The sequence below is a fragment of the Loxodonta africana genome, chromosome 8 (genome assembly GCF_030014295.1).
Source record: "Loxodonta africana isolate mLoxAfr1 chromosome 8, mLoxAfr1.hap2, whole genome shotgun sequence".
NCBI lineage: Eukaryota > Metazoa > Chordata > Mammalia > Proboscidea > Elephantidae > Loxodonta > Loxodonta africana.
In genome coordinates, this window is record NC_087349.1 from 20,891,316 (window position 1) to 20,909,440 (window position 18,125).

Below are 18,125 nucleotides of genomic sequence, written 5' to 3' on the forward strand. Positions count from 1 at the left end.
CATTGCCACGTATTTGGACAAGTTACTTCCTGGGGCCCAGTTGTTTTAGCTGCAAAACGGGGATAATAGTAACTGCTTCATAGCATTGCTGCAAGGAAAGATACGTGGATGTAGCATTTTGTGTTCCGGCACAGAGTAAGATGTTGGCAGTTGCTGCTGCTGCTGCTATTTTTCCAGTCCCGTATAATGCAGTTGCAAACCGATATAGACAACAGGTACTCAACCGAGATTGCGAAGAAGTGGGGATGCATACACACACACCGCTCTCTGTACCAGGGTCACACTCTGCCACTGCCCCACCAAGGCCAAGAAACCTATATCAGAAGAGCCAGGCCAGCTTCAACACCTGGCTCAGGTTTCCAGGTCCTGCCTTATTGAGATCAGAAGCCTTTGTCTCCTCCTGGCTCCTGATCCTCACCTGCTGGTCCTTGTCCCCTCCCCAGTCTCTAGTGGCAGCTAAAGGGAGTGAAAGGAGGGGACATCTGCCCTGGCCCCTGCCCCATGGAGCCACCAGCCTCGCCTGGGGGCCTAGAGTTCCCTTGTACCCCCGAGCAGGCCTTGGCTTTGTACCAGCACCCCTTCCATTTCCTTGCAGGCCTGGGCCAGCTCTGGGCTGTGCTGCGGCTGGGGAGGGAGGGGGCACGTGGTCTCCCCCAGGGACAGGAGGGCTGGGGCTGCCCCCTGGGGCTGGAGCTGCCCACAGTGCTGCTGGAGATAGAGCAGAGGCAGTGGGCCCAGGAGCAGGTAGGGCTGTCCGTGGCTGTGGCCAAGGGCAGGGTGGGTGCCCCTCACAGCCTGGCATGCCATCTTCCTGCAGCTCCTGTGGGACTTGGAGCTGCCGACTAGGGCAGGGCTGGGCCTCTTCTGGCCACCCTGGGCCCAGTTCTTCGGCCTGAGGGGCCAGGCCCAGTGTGCACGGAGCCAATGCAGCAAGCCCAGTGCCAGGATGGGCAGAGACTCTTAGTGGCCCATGAGTGGGGTGAGCAGGGACTCGGGGGTCAGTGTGACATTGGGGGTCATCACAGTGAGGGGGAGTGGAAGGAAGGAGTGTGGGCTTTGGAGCCAGAGGGGTCTCGTTCACGTCTCTGACACCACCTATGGCCTGTACGCCCCCATCCCCTCAGCTATAGAAATAGAATGGGGCAGATACAGGGTCCACCTCAGAGTGCAGTCAGGAGGATGAGGCAAGCTTGTCAGTGTAAAAGGTTATCACTGAGCCTGGCCCACGGCACCTGCTCATTACATGCTGGCTACTGCTGTCACTCCACGGTTTAGCGACTGTGTCCAGGCAACTCTGTGGTGACACCAGAGAATCCTCTAGACAGCTGGTGGTGCAAATGGTTTGTGCTCAACTGCTAACCTAAAGGCTGGCAGTGTGACTCCACCCAGTGGTGCTGCGGAAGAAAGGCCCGGTCATCTGCTTCTGTAAAGATTACAGCCAAGAAAACCCTATGGAGCAGCTCCACTCTGTGATACATGGGGTTGGCATGAGTCAGTTTGGTTTTTTGACTTTGCAGCTTGGGAGGAAACAGGCCTGGCAGGGTCCCAGAGGCCCCCCCACAGACCCCTCCTCCAGGACTGGTGGCTGGACTGACCCCTTCTGGAGGGAGGGTGCTGTGGCAACTGGGCCAATCTGGGAACCAGGAGTCACTTGGGGCAGACCTGTGGTGCTCTCTGGGCTGAGGATCTCAGCGGTAGGGGGCATCACAGTAGGGACCCCTAGGGGAGTGTCCAGCCAACACTGACAACATGTAGGTTTCTCACTGGGATGGCACCAGGAAGGGGGCTCTCTTTCTCCAGATTGGCCTGAGGGGTAGGGAGTTGGGGGTGTCACAGAGAGTGGACACCCCCCCCAAAAAAAACCCTGTTGCCGTTGAGTCAATTTCAACCCATAGCAACCCTATAGGACAGAGTAGAACTGCCCCATAGAGTTTCCAAGGAGTGCCCAGTAGATTCGAACTGCTGACCTTTTGCTTAGGAGCTGTAGCTCTTAACCACTATGCCACCAGGGTTCTCAGCTGGAGAACAGAGGCCAGAAAATCAGTTCCTGGGTGTAGTGGTTATCTATTACACCATAACAAATGACCCAAAGCTTAGCGGCTTAAAACAAATGTTTATTATCTCACAGTTTCTGTGGATTAGGAATCCAGGAGTGGCTCAGCTGGTGCCTCTGACCCTAAGTCTCTCATGAGGTTGCCGTCAAGTTGTTAGCCAGGGCTGCAGTCTCATCCGAAGGCTCAGCTGGGTGGGAGGGAGTAGTTCATGTGGTGGTGGTGGGAGGGATTATATGAGGTCATTAACACCAAGAGGCAGGGATCATGGGGGTCTCTTAGAGGCTGCCTACCCCCCATGGGATGGTGCCCTATAGACTAGATACCTCCAAACCTCCAGAGTCCCAGGCTATGGCCTCTGCACCAGGCTGGGGACTCCCTAAGCCAGACCCATCAGCTCCCAGAGGGATGAGTCTTTCTCCCTGGGAATCCTGTATACCTCCCATGTGCTGCCACACAAAGTGACCCAGCATTGGACCCTGTTCCCTGTCTCCTTCCACAGCCCTGCCTAGTGCCCACGTTATGCCTCAGAGCTCCTCCTGGTGCCCTCAGTTGCACCTGTGGTTGTCCCTCAGTTCCTGGGAAGGATGACCCCCAAATTCTAGTTTCTGGGACCCGGGGGTGGGTACAAGGTGGGGAGGCCACCCTGGGCTTAGAGTCTGGGTGTTGGGGCAGGGGAGACTCAGCAGCCTCCTGTGGGTAGGGAGATGGGCAGTTGGGCTCCCTTCCCACTTCAGAGCCCGCAGGCCCCCAAAGGCTGATCTGAGACAACCTTTGTGCCCCTGCAGGGTGCAGGCAGGGGGCCTATCAGCAGTCCAGGGTCTGGATGAAGCCAGGAGTGACACAGACCCAAGTGGGGACCCACCTGCAGAACCCGCACCTGGTAGTACGCTGACAGGAGGGGTGGCCAGCCAGGACATCAGGGAGCCCCTAGGACTGGGGTAGCCACCTAAGTCCAAGTTCATGCATTCTTCATTGTCCACCTTTCTACTGAGAGCCAAGGGCACCCAGGAATGGCAAGGAGGTTTTATTTTATGTGCCAATTCAATCTGATTGGTTTTGGCTACACTGGTGCTCAGGGGAAAGAGTGCTAGAAATGACGGCCAGTGGCTGCCCAGGGCAGAGGAGGGGAGGTGCAGCTGTGTGTCATCTATTGCCACCCCCCACCCCCCATGCCAAGTACTGGGAATATGCAGAGAACAAGAGAGACCTGGTCCCTGCCCTTGAGAACACAGCTAGTGAGAGTGACAATAAGCAGGCAATTAGAACTCAGTGGAATGGACACTATGAGCCTTGGGTCTGTTAGTTTAAATGAAACAGACTCTCAAATTACTTGTTAATAAACCTAGCAATGCTGCAAGCTTTTAATTGTTCCATCGTACACAGGGGAAAAGAGGCGTGCGCCGGTGATTCTTTTCTGATTGACAGAAATTTTACAAGTGTTTTATCTTTTGGGAATACAGAGAGATCAATTAAACATTATTACCAGAGAAATAAATTAAACTAAGACAATAGATCAGAATTACAGGGGGGTTTTGGAGATCATTTTGGCAGTAATTTCTAAAGCCCTTGGGAGTCTTATAACACTCCTTTGTTCAGAAACTCTTCAAAAGACTGATTTTCAAAGAGAATATAGGCATTTAGTTACCGTTATGAATATTCACACAAATCTCTATTGCATGAGAGAACAAGATGGAATATTTCTGTGAAAGCTCTCAATTTAAAACCTTACGAAGTCAGGTTCTTTTAATGAGTTTTCTGGGTGCAGAACACTGCTCCTTCCTCATAGCTGCAGGTAGCTGTGATGTCTTCCTCTCTGTTTTTATATTTCACTTGTTAATCATGAAGATTCGCAGTTTTTAGGCCAGGCTCTGGCCTGAAATTTCATTTGATTTTGTCCTCAGGAACAAAGAAGGGGCTAAAGGGCATTTTCCTTAATATGGTAAAGTGGGGTACATAGGTTGGGTATCTTCCGGCTGAACAGGTACACCTGGTCAAAGTGGGGTGTCCTTATGATGAGCCGAGCAAATAGGCCCCTCCCACTCCCAAGCACCCAGGAGTGGCTTTGGGGAAAAGGCATGCAGGTCCCCTCTGGGATGTCTGCCTTGGCTGAGAGGATGAGGAAGATAGGGTTGGCTGTTGGCAGGTAAAGCTGATGAGCAGGCACCTGGCAGGTTGTGTGAATAAAGGTAGAATAATGAACTATGACAACCTTAAATTCAAGCACTGGCCCTCAGGGCACCCACCTCCCCTATGTGCTGGGGACTCCTTGGGCTTCTCGGTTCCAGTTCAGGTGGGAGCAAATGTTGGGAGGGGGAGGGGCTGGGACATGAGCAGAGGGGCTCCAGCATTGGTATTTCTCCCTCAGGTTGCTTACAAGAGCTGAACCTCACCAGCAGTACTTTTGGGGAGCCAAGAAGCTCAGAGTTAAAGGTGAAATGGGTTGAAAGGTCCTGGGCAACCCCTCTCAGATTGGGGATATCTGGTGGGGTATGCCTGGGAGGGGGATGCTGGGGTAAGGTGAGAGTGACAGACAGATCCCTAACCCCTTCTAGCCAGATGGAAGAGGGCGCCGTCACTGAAGCACCTCTAACACCACATAAAATGGGTTTAACGAATCCAGGAATCAGGCCAGGGGCTGGAAGTGAGGGCCACTGGGACCTAGTCAGTCACTGGGGTTTCTGGGCTTCACTGGAGAAAGTGGTTCGGCAACGGGGATTCCTTCACAAGCCTGGGCCCAAAGTGCTCTTCTTTCCCAGGACCTGGCCCAGTGGCAAGAGAGGAGCCAAGTAGAGCCCCAAACTCAGAAACTCCATCTACCACCCTCCGTGAGTCTCCAAGGAAAAGAGCTTGCTCAGGGAGCCCCAGGGCCCTCAGGCCTGCCGGAACCCCAAGATCCCCCCCGAGAGGCTGACCTCAAGCCTGGGCCAGGAGAGAGCAGAACTGGAGAAACTTGAGGATGGAGACCCTGCAGTCAGAGAGAGGGGGAGGCTCAGGATCAGAAAGAAGAGAACCCTCAGGATCAGAAAGAGAGGGTATCTCAGAGTCACAGGGGGAAAACTCTTCTGGGTGCCTAGGGTGAGAACAAAGAAGTTCCTCTGAATCAGAGAAAGAAAACACGCCAAGATCAGAGGGTGGAGGCTCCTCAGGGTCTCGCAGAGGAGGTCTCTCAGGGTCAGAGGGTGGAGGCTCCTCAGGGTCTCGCAGAGGAGGTCTCTCAGGGTCAGAGGAGGGAGGTGCCTCAGGGTGCCCAGAGTGAGAATGAAGAAGTTCCTCTGAGTCAGAGAAAGAAAACACGCCAGGATCGGAGGGTGGAGGCTCCTCAGGGTCTGACAGAGGAGGTCTCTCAGGGTCAGAGGAGGGCGGCTCCTCAGGGTCAGAGAGGAAATAGTCCTAAATGTCAGAGAAAGGAGGCCCCTGGGTCAGGAGACGAATATTCCTCCGTCTTTGGCTGGCAGTGTCCCACAGGCCTGGGAAAGTGGCCGGGGGAGAGAGGCTTACATAGCCCCTGGAGGACGACTCCTCCCTAAGCCCCCCGCGGGGCTCCTGCAGGTCCCCGGAAGAACAAACGCCCCAGCCTGGGGGAAGGGAGAGGCCAGGCCCACGAAGAAAGGCCAAGGGTCAGACAGGAGAGGCGGCCCTGGCCGTGCGAGCGCCGGCGCCCCACCTGCCGGGACCCCCGCCCGTGCCGCGGCTCCCAGGCGCGGCGATGCTGGAGGCACCCAGCACCCGGGGCTTCGGGCGGCAGGAGCCTCCTGCCCCGCTCCCGGGGGCCCCAGGGCAGGGGCGCGGTCCGCACGGGCTGCAGGGCCCGGGAGGAGACCCCGGCGCGGCGGAGCGCGAGGCTGGCGAGGTGAGGACGCTGCCGGCAGGTGGCCCCGCAGGGCCCCTCGGCGCCCTCGGGGAGCGTAGGGCCCAGGTCCCCAAGCCCTCAAAGGCCGCGTGGCCCGAGCCCCAGGACAGCGAGAAGGTGGCGCCGGGTGTGAGCGTGGCGCAGCGGGAGACGGCGCTGCAGCGGCTGCTGGGGCAGCACCCTGCGGCCCGGCGCCGGCGGCAGCAGGACCGCGAGCAGTAGACGCTCCGGCTGCGCGACAGGGCGGGGCCCCGCTTGCCTGGGAGGCGGGGCCGGGCTGGCCTGGGGCGGGGCCAGGGGGCCGGGCTGGTCCGGGGGCGGGGTCAGGATACGCGGGGCGGGGCCAGGGCGGGCGGGGCCGGGGTCAGGGCGGGGCGGGATGGTCCGGGGGCGGAGTCAGGGCCGGGGAGGGGCCGGGCTGGCCTGGGGGCGAGGCCAGGGTGGTCCGGGGGCGGGGTCAGGGTGGGGACGGGGTCGGCCTGTCCAGGCCACCAGGGTCCAGAGGGCGCGGCCCGGCCTGCTGACAGCCGCCCCACCCCCAGGTCCTGGAACGCCTCTGCATCGCTAGGAACCGCCACTCCCGGGCTCACCCCCTGGGGCCACCCCCCAGTCCCGCCCAGCTCCCGCCACAGGCAAGCCCCCGAGGAGGGCGACGGGGCCACCACCATCCTGCCCAGGGCGGGGGGCTGGGGCTGCCCCGTGGGTGGGAGAAGGCGCTTAGCGCTCGGTTCCGCCCAGGAGGACGCGGCGGGGCAGCGGCGCGCCCTGCGGGAGCAGCTCCAACAGGTGCGCCGGGAGAGGACCGGGCGGCTGCGGTGGGGCCAGGTGAGGGGGTGGTGGGGCGGGGGTGAGGGGCAGTACTCTCCCCGGCATTTTCGGTGGCAGGCTACTCTCCCCCCAGGAACACCCAGAACTTCCAAGAGCTGCTGTGGCCCCCTGATGCCGAGAAACCTGCTCCTGGAGAGTAGTGCTAACCCTCCCGGCCCCCCTCTAGTCATCCCTGAATCCTCCAAGGGGTGACTGAGGAGTGGGGGTTAAGGAAAAAGCGAGAGGGCCACCTGCAGGTCAGCAAGCGCAGGTCGGGGGCATTTCAGCAAGGCGCAGAATGCAGCCCCAGGACCCAGAGACACAGACACACACAGCAGCTTCACCTCACCATGAGGCCTGTCATTTCTTCTTCCCTCCCTAAGGCCACCTGTCCCGCCGGTCCAAGGTCAGAGGGCCAGGTCGCGGGGGTCCAGCAGTGCAAAAGCGCCGTTCTTGCGGAAGAAGGAATCGATGCGGCACATCTTGCAGGAGACCAGTTCTTGCTTCACTGGGGGGCCTGGAAAGAGATGGCAGAGGCCAGGAATGGGTTCCTGGGGAAGGAACTCAGGAGCAGGGGGTCCTGACTGTGTGCATCCATAGCCCTGGGAACCTGTCTGTGTTGTATTCACAAGTGTGAAGAAATAAAAAGATATGCTTCTGAGGAAATGGGGCTGCAGGGAAGTACAGGGAGCTGGCTGGGTGCCTGGATAAAGCAGAGTCTATGGCCAAGTCATGGTCAGCCATCTGCCACCATTCCCCCATCCTCAGCTCCTGGGTCCTCTGCCCCAGGGGACCCAGCCCTTCCTGTCACAGGGGCAGACCCAGCTAGGCTTGTCTGGGAGATGGGCTTCCTTCTGCCCTGCTCCCTTTCTGGAGCTCGCCTCCTGCTTTGGTTGGCAAGTTGCTCCCCTTACTCCTGCATTAGGGCCATGGGGGGAGTGGGGGGGCTTTGCTTGGCAAAACCTCAGCTGTAGTTATTCCCGACCATCCAGCCTTTCTGCATCTGTACTTAAGCAGCTGGAGAAAGACAGTTGACTGAGTTCACCGGTCTCGCTTTAAACTCATGACCACAGGGAGCAGAGGGGACACTGAGCAGCAGCCACCCCGGGCACTCCCAGCATATCCCTTTTCCCACATTTTTACTCCTCATCTCAAACTGCTCCACTGCCCTGCTCCTCTTCCTCCCAGGTGATAACCTTGACTGAGCCTCACAGCAAAAGCAGATTCAGTCCAGAGGGACAATCTTCCCACCAACACCATCTCCCTACCTGCCTCTGGCCCTCTGCTCCCTGCCTCCCCTCTTGCCAAATTCCAGCAGCTCATGTCCCAGAGGAAACCCTGGTGGCATAGTGGTTAAGTGCTATGGCTGCTAACCAAAGGGTCAGCAGTTTGAATCTGCCAGGCGCTCCTTGGAAACTCTATGGGGCAGTTCTACCCTGTCCTGTAGAGTCAGAATTGACTCCACGGCGGTGGGTTTGGTTTTTGGTTTTTGTGTGCCAGAGGTGGCCCCCCCAACCTCCTGGCTTTAATTAATCACCGCCTATATTTTTGGTTTTTGGTGTTTTATATTTTGATGGAAGCTCCTGGTTGGTGCAGTTAACACAATAGGCTGCTAACCAAGTGGAGGCTCAAGTCCACCCCAAGGCACCTCAGAAGGAAGGCCAGGTGATCTACTTCTGAAAAATCAGCCACTGAAAACCTGTGGAACACAGTTCTGCGCTGACATGCCTGGGGTCCCCATGTCGCCGTTAGGTGCCGTCAAGTTGGTTCCAACTCGCAGCGACCCTGTGTACCCCAGAACGGAACACGGTCCGGCCCTGCGCCACGCTCACAATCATCGCTATGCTTGAGCCCGTTGTTGCAGCATCCGACAATGTTTTGGGCTATTTAGAAGGTTTTCACTGGCTCATTCTCTTCAGGAGTAGACTGCCGGTCCTTCCTCCTAGTCTTAGCCCGGAAGCTCAGCTGAAACCTGTCTGCCGTGGGAGACCCTGCTGGCATCTGGACACCAGTAGTGTATTTTCCAGCATCACAGCAACACGCAAGCCCCTACAGTACGACAAACGGACAGACACGTTGGGTCGCCATGAGTCAGAATCAACTCAAGGGCAACTGGTTTGGTTTTGGTTTTTTACATTCTGATGACTTCAGAGTCTGCGTTCTCATCGCCCATGGTTCTCCTGAGGCCAGACTTACACAGCCGCCTAACGCCTCATAACATGGCCCAAACTGACCCGTCTGCACACCCTCCAGCCCTGCTCCTCTCCCAGTCTACCCTGTCGCAGCTGCTCCAGCCAAAAACCTGAGCGTCATCGTTGATTTCTTTTTCCCTTGCTCTCATATTCAAAGCTGTCAGTTCCACTGGGTCTTCCTCCAACACACTCTGACTCCATTTCTCTCAGCTCCCGTGCTAGCCGCCCTAGCCCCAGGGATCCCCATCTCTTGCCTGGATAACTTCAGTAGATGCCTAGCTCATCTGCCAGCTTCTAGTTTTTCCCCTGAAATACCCATTACCTACAGACCAGACAGGGTGATTTTTTAAAAAAGTGACCAGTATCATTCACTTGCTTAAAACCCTCCTTCAGCCTCCCTTATACTCAGAATCAAATCTAAACTCCTCATCACACAGGTCTCAACCTAAACACCGTCTCCTCAGAGGCCTTTCCCGACAGTCCAATCAATCGACAGAGGAACCCGACCCCATCACTCCTGAGTATCATCATGGAACTTGTCCCTCTGGGTCATTTCCTTGGTGTCTGTGTCACTTAAGCGCCCTGTCCCGTTGCCTTGTGCCAAGCACTGCCTGGCCTGTGGCAGGTGCTCAGTGTTTGTTAGACGAACAATTTCTGGAGGTTGGGGCCTACCCAGCTGCCAGCCATACGTGAAGTTGGTGGTGATGGGGAAGAGGTAGCGCTTCTCTGGCAAGTCGAGTTTTCGGGTGTTGAGGTAGAGGTAGCGCCCCTGAGAGTCGTGGGAGATGCCTTCATACAGCAGGGCCCGGATGGCAGGCGGTACTGGGCACATTTCTGACTGAATAGGAGCCTCCTGGATGGGGCTGGGGGCCCTGGAAGGGGCTGCTTTGGGGGCAGGTGGGGGTAAGGGTGGGGCTTGGGGGTACAGGGTGGGCAGTTTGAGGGGTAGGCGGGCTGCAGCCTTAGCTTTCTGCTTGGCCTTCACCATCGACCCATACTTGCGGTGCCATTCACAGCGCAACATCTTCTCCCTCAGGTACTCCTCCTTCCAGAAGTTTTGCCGCACCGTGTCCATGTTGAGTTGGCGCGACATGGTGGCAGGGAAGGAGTGGTACCAGGGGTAAGCAGAGTGAATGGAGGCTTTGCTCCTGACAGCTGCCCCAGGACAGTCACCTGGCAACCAAGCCTCACCTCACACAGGGCCAGGGTTCTACTTGCCATGCCCTTAAGTTTCCGGCTTCCTGAGGCAGCCTCAGGCCAGGACCCAGGGGCAGTAAGAGCTCTGATCCCCCAGATCTCTTCTAAGACCCAGGCTGAGTCTAGTATTATAGACTTCCAGGTGTCTTGCATTTTTTGTTTTGGTCCCTTGGGGTCTGACTCCCATCCCAGCCCAGTGCAGACTGAAGAGGAGGAGCCTGGGCTTATGTCTCCTCCATCCTGTCCCCAGAGCTGGTCTTTGATTCAGAGGACCAGTCCTTGAACTATGGCCTCCTGGCAAAATCTTCCTGGCACAACACTGCCACACCAGGGTCTTGAGCAGGAGCTTTTTCAGCCCTGCCAGTCTAATCTCCCGCAACAGCCTCACCCACGCATGTCCTTCCTAGCACCAGCCCACAGGTTAGAGAGAAGCAAGAATATTACTTTAATTTAACATCAACAGTGACACTGCATAACAGCACAGGGAAGAGGTAGTAGAGGGGGAGAGAATATGGTCAGGCTTCCCACTCCCTTGCCAGCCTTGATTTTAGTGCCACAATCCCAGCAACCTGTGAGTACTTCATCCAGCCTCTCTGGAGTGGGAATGGGCAGGGAGTTGGAAATCAGAGGCTCCAAACGCACCGAAGGGCGATGGCAAGACTGAGGAGAGGCCTAGACCTGGGGGCAGGGCTGGAAGGCTGGGGGGCGCCCCTAGCGCAGGTCTTCAGCCGTGAACATGCCCTTGGCTCTGCGCAGGATGGAGTCCTTGGCGGCGTCATAGGGGTGCTCCTTGGATGGGATCTCCAGGACAGCCGGGATAGAGCGCTGGTGCGCGTCCAGGGCATGCCGCACCATCTCAGCGATGTACTGGTTGATGAGGATGATGCCGATATCGTCTCGGTTTAGAAACTGCCTGTTGGGAGAGATGAGGAAAAGCGTGTCCAGGACAGTGCGGAGGGCCTCTCTCTGCTGCCCAGCAGCTCATTCTGGGTTGGTGGGCCTGGGCTGTGGAAGGGAATGGACATGACCCAGAGAGCACAGAGGACAAAGGAAAAGACTGCTATGTTAAACACTCTCTCAGTTCTATCAAGAATCAATTTCATTCAAAAGCTACGGGCCATGTCTGTCAGAACCGGCTTCTACCTCCCTGCAGGGAAGGCTTCAGGGCGCATGCCAGTGTATATAAAGTGCTGCCTTGTGTGAGAAAACACGAGCTGCTGTTGAGTTGATTCTGACTCATGGCAACGTGATGTGTGTCTGTGTGTCCGAGTAGAACTGTGCTCCATAGGGCTTTCAGTTGCTGATTTTTTAGAAGTAGATCACCAAGGCAGCTCTGGGTGGGCTTGAATCTCCAACCTTTTGGTTAGCAGATAAGCGTGTTGGCTGTTTGCACCACCCAGGGACACCTTGTGTAAGAAAGGGGGAGGTTAAGAATATAGATGTGTATTCCTTTGTATTGACATAAAAAATACTGGAAAGATAAGGAAGAAACAAAGCGGTCATTTATGGGGCGGTGGGGGCGGGGTGTTATGAGCTGAAAGAGGACATGGCTGGGAGTGAGACCTCTCAATGTGTATCTTTTAAATATCTATTTGGAAACCATAAGAACACACTAATTTTTCGAAGGAAAACAAATTTTAAAAAAAAAAGGGCTGATGAGCCCATAAAAGGCCTCATGCTCTGTGCTGCTGAGGCCGGAGATGGATCAGAGGGGAATTTTGGCATGAGCCAGGAACACAAAATAGGAAGAGGAAAATCAGTAATGAAAGAATCACATTTTCCACACTGATTCAACCTGACATTGGGATCCTCCTTTCTTGTGATCACTACTCACCCAGACATTACTTAAGTTTTATCTAGTAAAGTGCCAGGCGCTGGGCTAGGTTAGATTTAATGATTTCTATTTCCATTTGGCTGGAAACATGGAAAACCCTAGGAGTAAAGTTTGTCCTCCATGACAACTTGAGTCACTTCACCAGACTGCCTAGAGGTCAGCAGATAGCTCCTCCCCAGGCAGCAGGAACCAGTCTCAGCTGCAGCGCTGGGCTGGGCTGTTTAGGAGGAAACAGGTAGGAGTGGTTTACTCCTGAGACCTGGGCAAGGGCCCTAGAGTAGGAGTTAGGGGGCTAGGAGGCTGGCACCCTTAATTCTAGTCACCAGGATACGTATCTCCTGGACTAAAGGGCCTGTTCGAACCCACGCTTGAAGCTATCACCTTCAAGCCAGGGCAGGAAATGAGGGCTTCAAGTGCAAGGGCTGCCCAGAGTCTTCGCAGGAAGGCAAACAGTCCTGATATTCTGACCACCGTGCTCAGGACAATGGGAAATATCCAAGTAGACTGTGGGGAGCTGCACAAGCAGAGCCAGTACCCGGCTTAATATGGGAGGCAAGGGTTGGGACTGGGTTCAAATCCCAGCTCTGCCTCTTCCAACGAGTGGGGTGTGACTTTAGGTATGTCCCTTAACCTCTCTGAACTCTACCTTTCTCACCTGTAAGTGGGAGTAACTCCTACGTTTCAGGACAACTGTGAGCCTGTAATGGAGGTGAAAGTACAAGAAAGCCCGAGCACAATGCCTAGATGCTCACTGGGGCCAACTCGCAAAAGGCTAGGAGGCTGTTCTACGATGACCGTGGGGGATCCCTAAAGAGGCGCTGAGGCCGGCCCTATGGGGGCTGAGCGCTCCGGACCCCCGGCTATGACAGGGACAGGCTGGGCCGAGGGACGGCACCCGGCGTCCGTCACGAGCTCTGTTCCCCTCCTTTCCTGACACGCACCTGACACAGCCCCGGCCCCACCGAGCCCCAAAAGGGAGCCTGGAGCGCTGGGAGGGCAGAGGCCTCGGCTCCGAAAGGGCGTTCGGACTTCCCGGCCACCCAAGGTGGGGGTCTGAAATCCCGGCCAGGTCTGCAAAGCCCGGTGCAGGCCCCCGCCGATCCCTGGGCCGCCTTGGCCCTCTCCCCGGGCCCGCCAGGCCGCGGGCGCGGAGTGGCCTGTCCGGGCTTCGCTGGCACCGTACCGGAAAGTGTCTTCGATCTCATTGATGGTTGTATCCTTTTCCACCACCAGGAAATTCGGATGGCGGTTCTTGTTAAGCTCCCCTATGCCACCCAACAGGAAGCCGGTCACCGTGTCCTCGTCTCCGATCACCGCGATGAGCTTCCCCCGCCCCGCCATCCTCGCAGCCGGCGGAGCTCAACCGGGTCTTCCGGATGTAACCGAAGCCCCGCCTCCGCAGGAGTCCCCTGTCCAGCTTCACGCCTACCTTCTAGACATGCGCAGTTCTCCCACCCCACTTCCGGATCATGCGCATTAACAGCAAAGTGACTTCAATCTGTATACGCCTGCGCCATAAAGAGAGGCTGTAACCCGGGGACTACGAATCCCAGAAGGCTGTGCGGCACCCAGGATGTCACAATCGGGGTTCTTCGTTTGTTCCGACGTTCGAGTGTTCACTTGTTCATTCAACAAACGTTTTGAACCTAGCGCAGTTGCACGCCGACACCACAAAGAATTAGACACAGTTCCTGTTCTCGAGGGCAAAGTCCAGGTCTATATCGTGCCTGGCGCATAATTGACAACGACTCAATACTTTTTTTTTTTTCCAATACTTGTAGGAGCCCTGGTGGTGCAGTGGTTAAGATCTTGGCCGCTAACCAAAAGGTAGGTTGGCAGTTCCAGTCCACCACCTGCTTCTTGGAAACTCTCTGGGGCAGCTCTACTCTGTCCTATAGGGTCACTATGATATGAGTTGGAGTCACCTCGAAGGCAATGGGTTTGTCTTTTTTTTTCCGGGTACATCTTTGCCCAATTAATAAAAGAATGGACAAGTTGATGATAGTGTCTCGTGAGGTAGAGTCAAGTGAATAGGCAGTTACAAAACGGTGTGAAGCCACTGAGGGATTTTAAGCGATAGGGTGATATTGCCTCTGAGTGGACTTAAACCTCCAACATTTGTGTTTGAGAGAGACCGTTGTGGCTGTGCTGGGTGCAGAGGCCAGATGGAAGGAGGAGGGACCAAGTTGGGAGGCCACTGTAGTGAGAAATGATGGTGGCTGGAACTTAGGTAATGGCAATGGGGAATGTGGAGAAGTGGAAGGAGTTGAGGGATATTTAGAGACAGAAGGGAGAAAACTAGTTTTGGGATTTGATGTGTTTAGGGAGGGATGTACGTAGAGGAAGAGACTCAGGTGACTTCCAGTTTTCTGGTCTGTGGACCTCTATGCATGGGAGTAACATTCTGAGAGAGTGAATACTGTGAGATGAACAGGCGGAAGGGAAATGTCCACTCTTTCCTCCTCCCTTTCAACAAACAGGCAGCCCTGGCATCTGGCATATGATCTGTGAGTTCGGAGTGTATGGAGTGTGGTCTAGTGGATGTATGTATGGGCTTGGGATTTGGACTCACCTGGGTTCAATTCTCAGCCCTAGTATTACAGATATAACTCTGAACCCATCACTGAAATTCTTAGGGCTTGGTTTCCTGAGATAATATGCCCACCCCACAGGGCCGTTGTGAGGGTTCAGAGAGTGAGGAGGGGTACTGAAGAAGGGAGTGTGTAGAAGCACCTGGCTCAGTGTCTGGCACAGAACAGACCTCAGTGGCCGTCTGTGGTTGGGTTGTCAGGTGAAGGAAGGACCTAGGGCAACACCAGTCATCCCTCACTCACCCCGTCATTCAACCAGAATGTATATCTGTTTACTAAATGTGACCATGACCAAGGGCTGAGCATACAAGATTGATAAAACATCATTTCCATCCTCTAGGAGCTCCCTGTAGGGTTGAGAGGAGGTGAGAATGTCACAGGAGGGGGACATGCAGTAAAAAGCGCCCTGGAGGGATATGGATAGGACGGGACCCAGTGTAGCGGGGAAGGCACCTCTTCCTCGGAGGTGGAGGGAGAGAAGCTTCTAAAGGAGTGAAGAGGCAGATGTGCTACGGTGAAGAGGTGAGGAGGAGGGGAATTAGGAACTGGGGCCATGTGTTTTGGATCTTCTCTGGCAGATCCACCACCATGTGCCAAATATCAGGGCATTGGTCTATATCTGGGGGGTCAATTACATGAAATGCTTTTTTGCCCTGCTCTGGCTCTCAGTTCCTCATTTGACTATTCCTTTGTGACACCTGTATAGACCTCCCAGGGCCAGGAAGCTCACAGTCTAGAGGAGGAGGCCACCTGGTGCATACATGGTACAGATTAAGGTGGTAAATGCAACCACAGAGATGTGTGTGCCCAAGGCACTATGGGAGCTGAGGGGGCTGTTCCAGGAGGGGCAGGGATGGGTCCAGGACAGCTTCCTGTTGTCCAGGAAGATGAGGAGGGTGAAGAGGGCCCAAACTGCATCACGGGTGCCCAGGAAACTAGAGGCTGTGAAGTGGGCTTGGAGGTGGGAAGGAAGGGGGAGTGGTCACACCTCAACAGGGGTTTTGGAATGAATGAGTCGGGGAGGCTGGGGTATGAACATGGAGGCCTGGGAGGCCTTGTCAGGGAGAGTGGACTTCTGTGTGGAGCAGAGGGCCCTAACCCAGAGAGGGGCATAATCCTGCTCATGTGAATTTCCCTCTGGCCATAGCCACACTGGAAGGGGCTGGCCTAGACCAAGAGACTGGTTAGGAGGCTGGTGCAGGTGTTCAGAAGGAGGCCCTGAGGAAGCCTTGGTCAGGGCTGGACGGTGGGGCTGGCGCAGACCCACGTTTGACCCAGGAGCTGGTTGGAGTGAAGGCTCATGGGTTTGCATGTGGTTCCCTGCTGCGTGCTGGGTGAGAGGCATTCCTGATCGAGTCATCGCTCACTGTATTAAGGTCCTAATTTGAAGTACATCCTTGAGTTCAGGCTCAACCGAAACTGGCTTCCAAGTGGTTAGGGCAGTCTTCTAGAACACAGTGTCCACCCTGTCTTCTACAAGCCAGCCCTCCAGCTATCTGAAGACCGAGCCACATCCCTGAGCCCCCATTCCAGGTTCTTGCACCCATTCCACCAATGTCCCAGACCTTGCCAAACAGATGGCCCAGAGGGGCGGCCCTCTGCCCCAGGGCCTTGCCCTCAGCCTGGGTCAGTCCTCCAGGGGACAGCCAGCCAGCCTCAGCCTCCCCAGGGCCTGATTTAGTGTCCACAGGGAAGGAGGGGCCAGCTGTGGAGAGCAAACCCTCAAGGAACAGCCAGAGCCTCTGTGACAGGCCGCAAACTTTATTTGGGTCTGGAGTTTTCCACCTAAGCGGTTCCCGGCTGAGCCGCATGATGCGTGCAAAAGTCCCCCCAGAAAGCTGGGCCTCGCAGTGTGTAAAAAAGGCCCCCATGGGGCAGAGCTGTGCAACCATAAAAAAAAAAAAAAAAGTATATATGAGAGAGAGAAGTCAGTCCCCCAGGAAGCCTGGCTTGGGCGGAGTATCATTCCCCAGCCATCCGCCGTGTGCTGAGCTGCTGCTGTTCTGGTGTTTTCTTCTCCAACTGTGCTTTCTTTTCCAAGTCCTGAATGCTCTGGGGCCCTGGCGCCAGAAAGGCCAGGCGCAGCCCTCAGGGCGAGGAGGCCTGGCTGGCAGTATGGGTTGAGGTGGTCTCTCTCACACACACAGAACCCCCAAAACACACAGGCCCCCACTGGTCTCTGCCCCACAGAAAACTCAGGGCTTTCCTGGCTCCTCCACCCCACCCAACCCCCGTGTCACAGCCTCTGCCCCTGAGCCTGGCCCCAGTCTGCTCTCCTGTCACAGTTGAGGGGAGGGACACTGCCCTAAGACAGGCCCTCTGACCCCTGGGGGCACGATGGGAGGAGAGGTTGTGCCATTGACCTCACACTCCAGGCAGGTGTTTGCAGTGTCTGACTCTGCGCGTGTGCGCCCGGGTGTGGTACATCCGAGTATGTGTGTGAGTGTGTGGCCAGAGGTGGGGGCTGAGGCTGGGGGAGGCACTTTTGGGATTCAGGGCACGTTGACTTTGAAGGGGCTTCCAGGGACACTTTCATCGCCCCACTTGACAATGAGGATGTAGTCTCCTTTCTCCTTGACGGTGTAGGTAACGTTGTACACCCGATTGCCCATATGCTTCACGTACACTTCCTCACAGGGCGTCTTGGGCCCGTGCACGCCCACCATCATCATGTTGGTGCCTGGAGAGGGAGGGAGAGGGGTGGGCTCACACAGGGGCCATGTTTTCCCAGCAGCCCACACCCTGTGCCCTGTGGTCCTCCCTCCTCTCCCCCTCTCCAGCCTGCCTGCTTTGCTGCAGTCCACGGTGAAGGAGTTCTTCTGGCCCACAAAGGCCTGGGACAGCCCGGGGCCCCGGGTCACCACCTTGCTGGCATCCGAGGAGAACTTGGGGATGGAGCTGTAGCTGGAGCCCCGACTTGAGGATGACTTGGTCACAGTCTCCACCAGCACTGTGGATGTTTCGTGAAGGCTGTGGCCTCCAGACAGCCGGGGACCTGGGGAGCAGAGCGGCCTGGTCAGAGGAGCTTCCTGCCTGCCCTCAGCAGTGGCCCCTTGGCCAGCACTGACAACCCTAAAGCTAAGGCACTTGGGGTCTCGGGTGTCCAGATAAATGCCCCCAGCCCCTTGCTCATCTGAAGCATCCTGGGAGCAGCAGCCCCATTCCGAACAAGTGCCCAAGCTCCCTGGCTTCAATTTATGCTCATCCCTACGTCTCGTCCACCTCCCTTGTCCTTTCAGGCTGTCTCTGGAAACTCAAGTTAAGTCACAGTGTAAGAGGTTTAAAGAGGAAGATACAGCCAACTAATCCTTCTAATAGCTTCGAAAAGGGAAGCTTGTAAATATTTATTAATCTCTATCATCTTGGAAGCAAGACAGATGGGAAGCCAGGAGGGAAGAAACTTAAGCATGAGGGGCACTGAAGTAAAAGAGTAAAGAGAAATGACTGGCAAAAAGGAGGAAGAATTTGATTGTTAAAATAATTACACACAACTCCACAGAATGGTTTGCTGTGTAAAGCCAGGTCTCCTCTGTTCGTGATAACTTATCCGTGATGTTTGGAGCAGACAGTGAACCGATGGGAATGGCCACTAGGGCTGTG

The 18,125-nt window shown here is 55.9% G+C and overlaps 3 protein-coding genes across 4 annotated transcripts in view; all 3 read right to left on the reverse strand.

Moving 5' to 3' along the window:
- Positions 1-7,118: 7,118 nt before the first annotated feature.
- Positions 7,119-10,415, reverse strand: SPMIP1 (sperm microtubule inner protein 1). Its single transcript, XM_003407265.3, has 2 exons — positions 9,576-10,415; positions 7,119-7,228 (listed from the first exon to the last, which is right to left on the reverse strand). Exons 1-2 carry the CDS (start codon positions 9,994-9,996, stop codon positions 7,119-7,121), a joined length of 531 nt encoding a protein of 176 aa, XP_003407313.1. The 5' UTR covers positions 9,997-10,415.
- Positions 10,416-10,521: 106 nt separating this feature from the next.
- Positions 10,522-13,327, reverse strand: ATP6V1F (ATPase H+ transporting V1 subunit F). The gene is made up of 2 exons (XM_003407264.4): positions 13,118-13,327; positions 10,522-11,013 (listed from the first exon to the last, which is right to left on the reverse strand). The coding sequence occupies exons 1-2, from the start codon at positions 13,273-13,275 to the stop codon at positions 10,812-10,814; spliced, it is 360 nt and encodes a 119-aa protein (XP_003407312.1). The 5' UTR covers positions 13,276-13,327; the 3' UTR covers positions 10,522-10,811.
- Positions 13,328-16,270: 2,943 nt separating this feature from the next.
- The window catches only part of FLNC (filamin C), a 29,175-nt gene continuing 27,320 nt past the window's right edge, over positions 16,271-18,125 (reverse strand). For both annotated transcript variants that reach the window (XM_003407263.3, XM_003407260.3), the window contains 2 exons: positions 17,311-17,520; positions 16,271-17,205 (listed from right to left, as the gene is read on the reverse strand). In XM_003407263.3, coding sequence (XP_003407311.1) covers positions 17,018-17,205; positions 17,311-17,520 — 398 coding nt within the window. In that variant the 3' untranslated portion in view covers positions 16,271-17,017. The remainder of the gene's footprint in view (positions 17,206-17,310; positions 17,521-18,125) is intronic.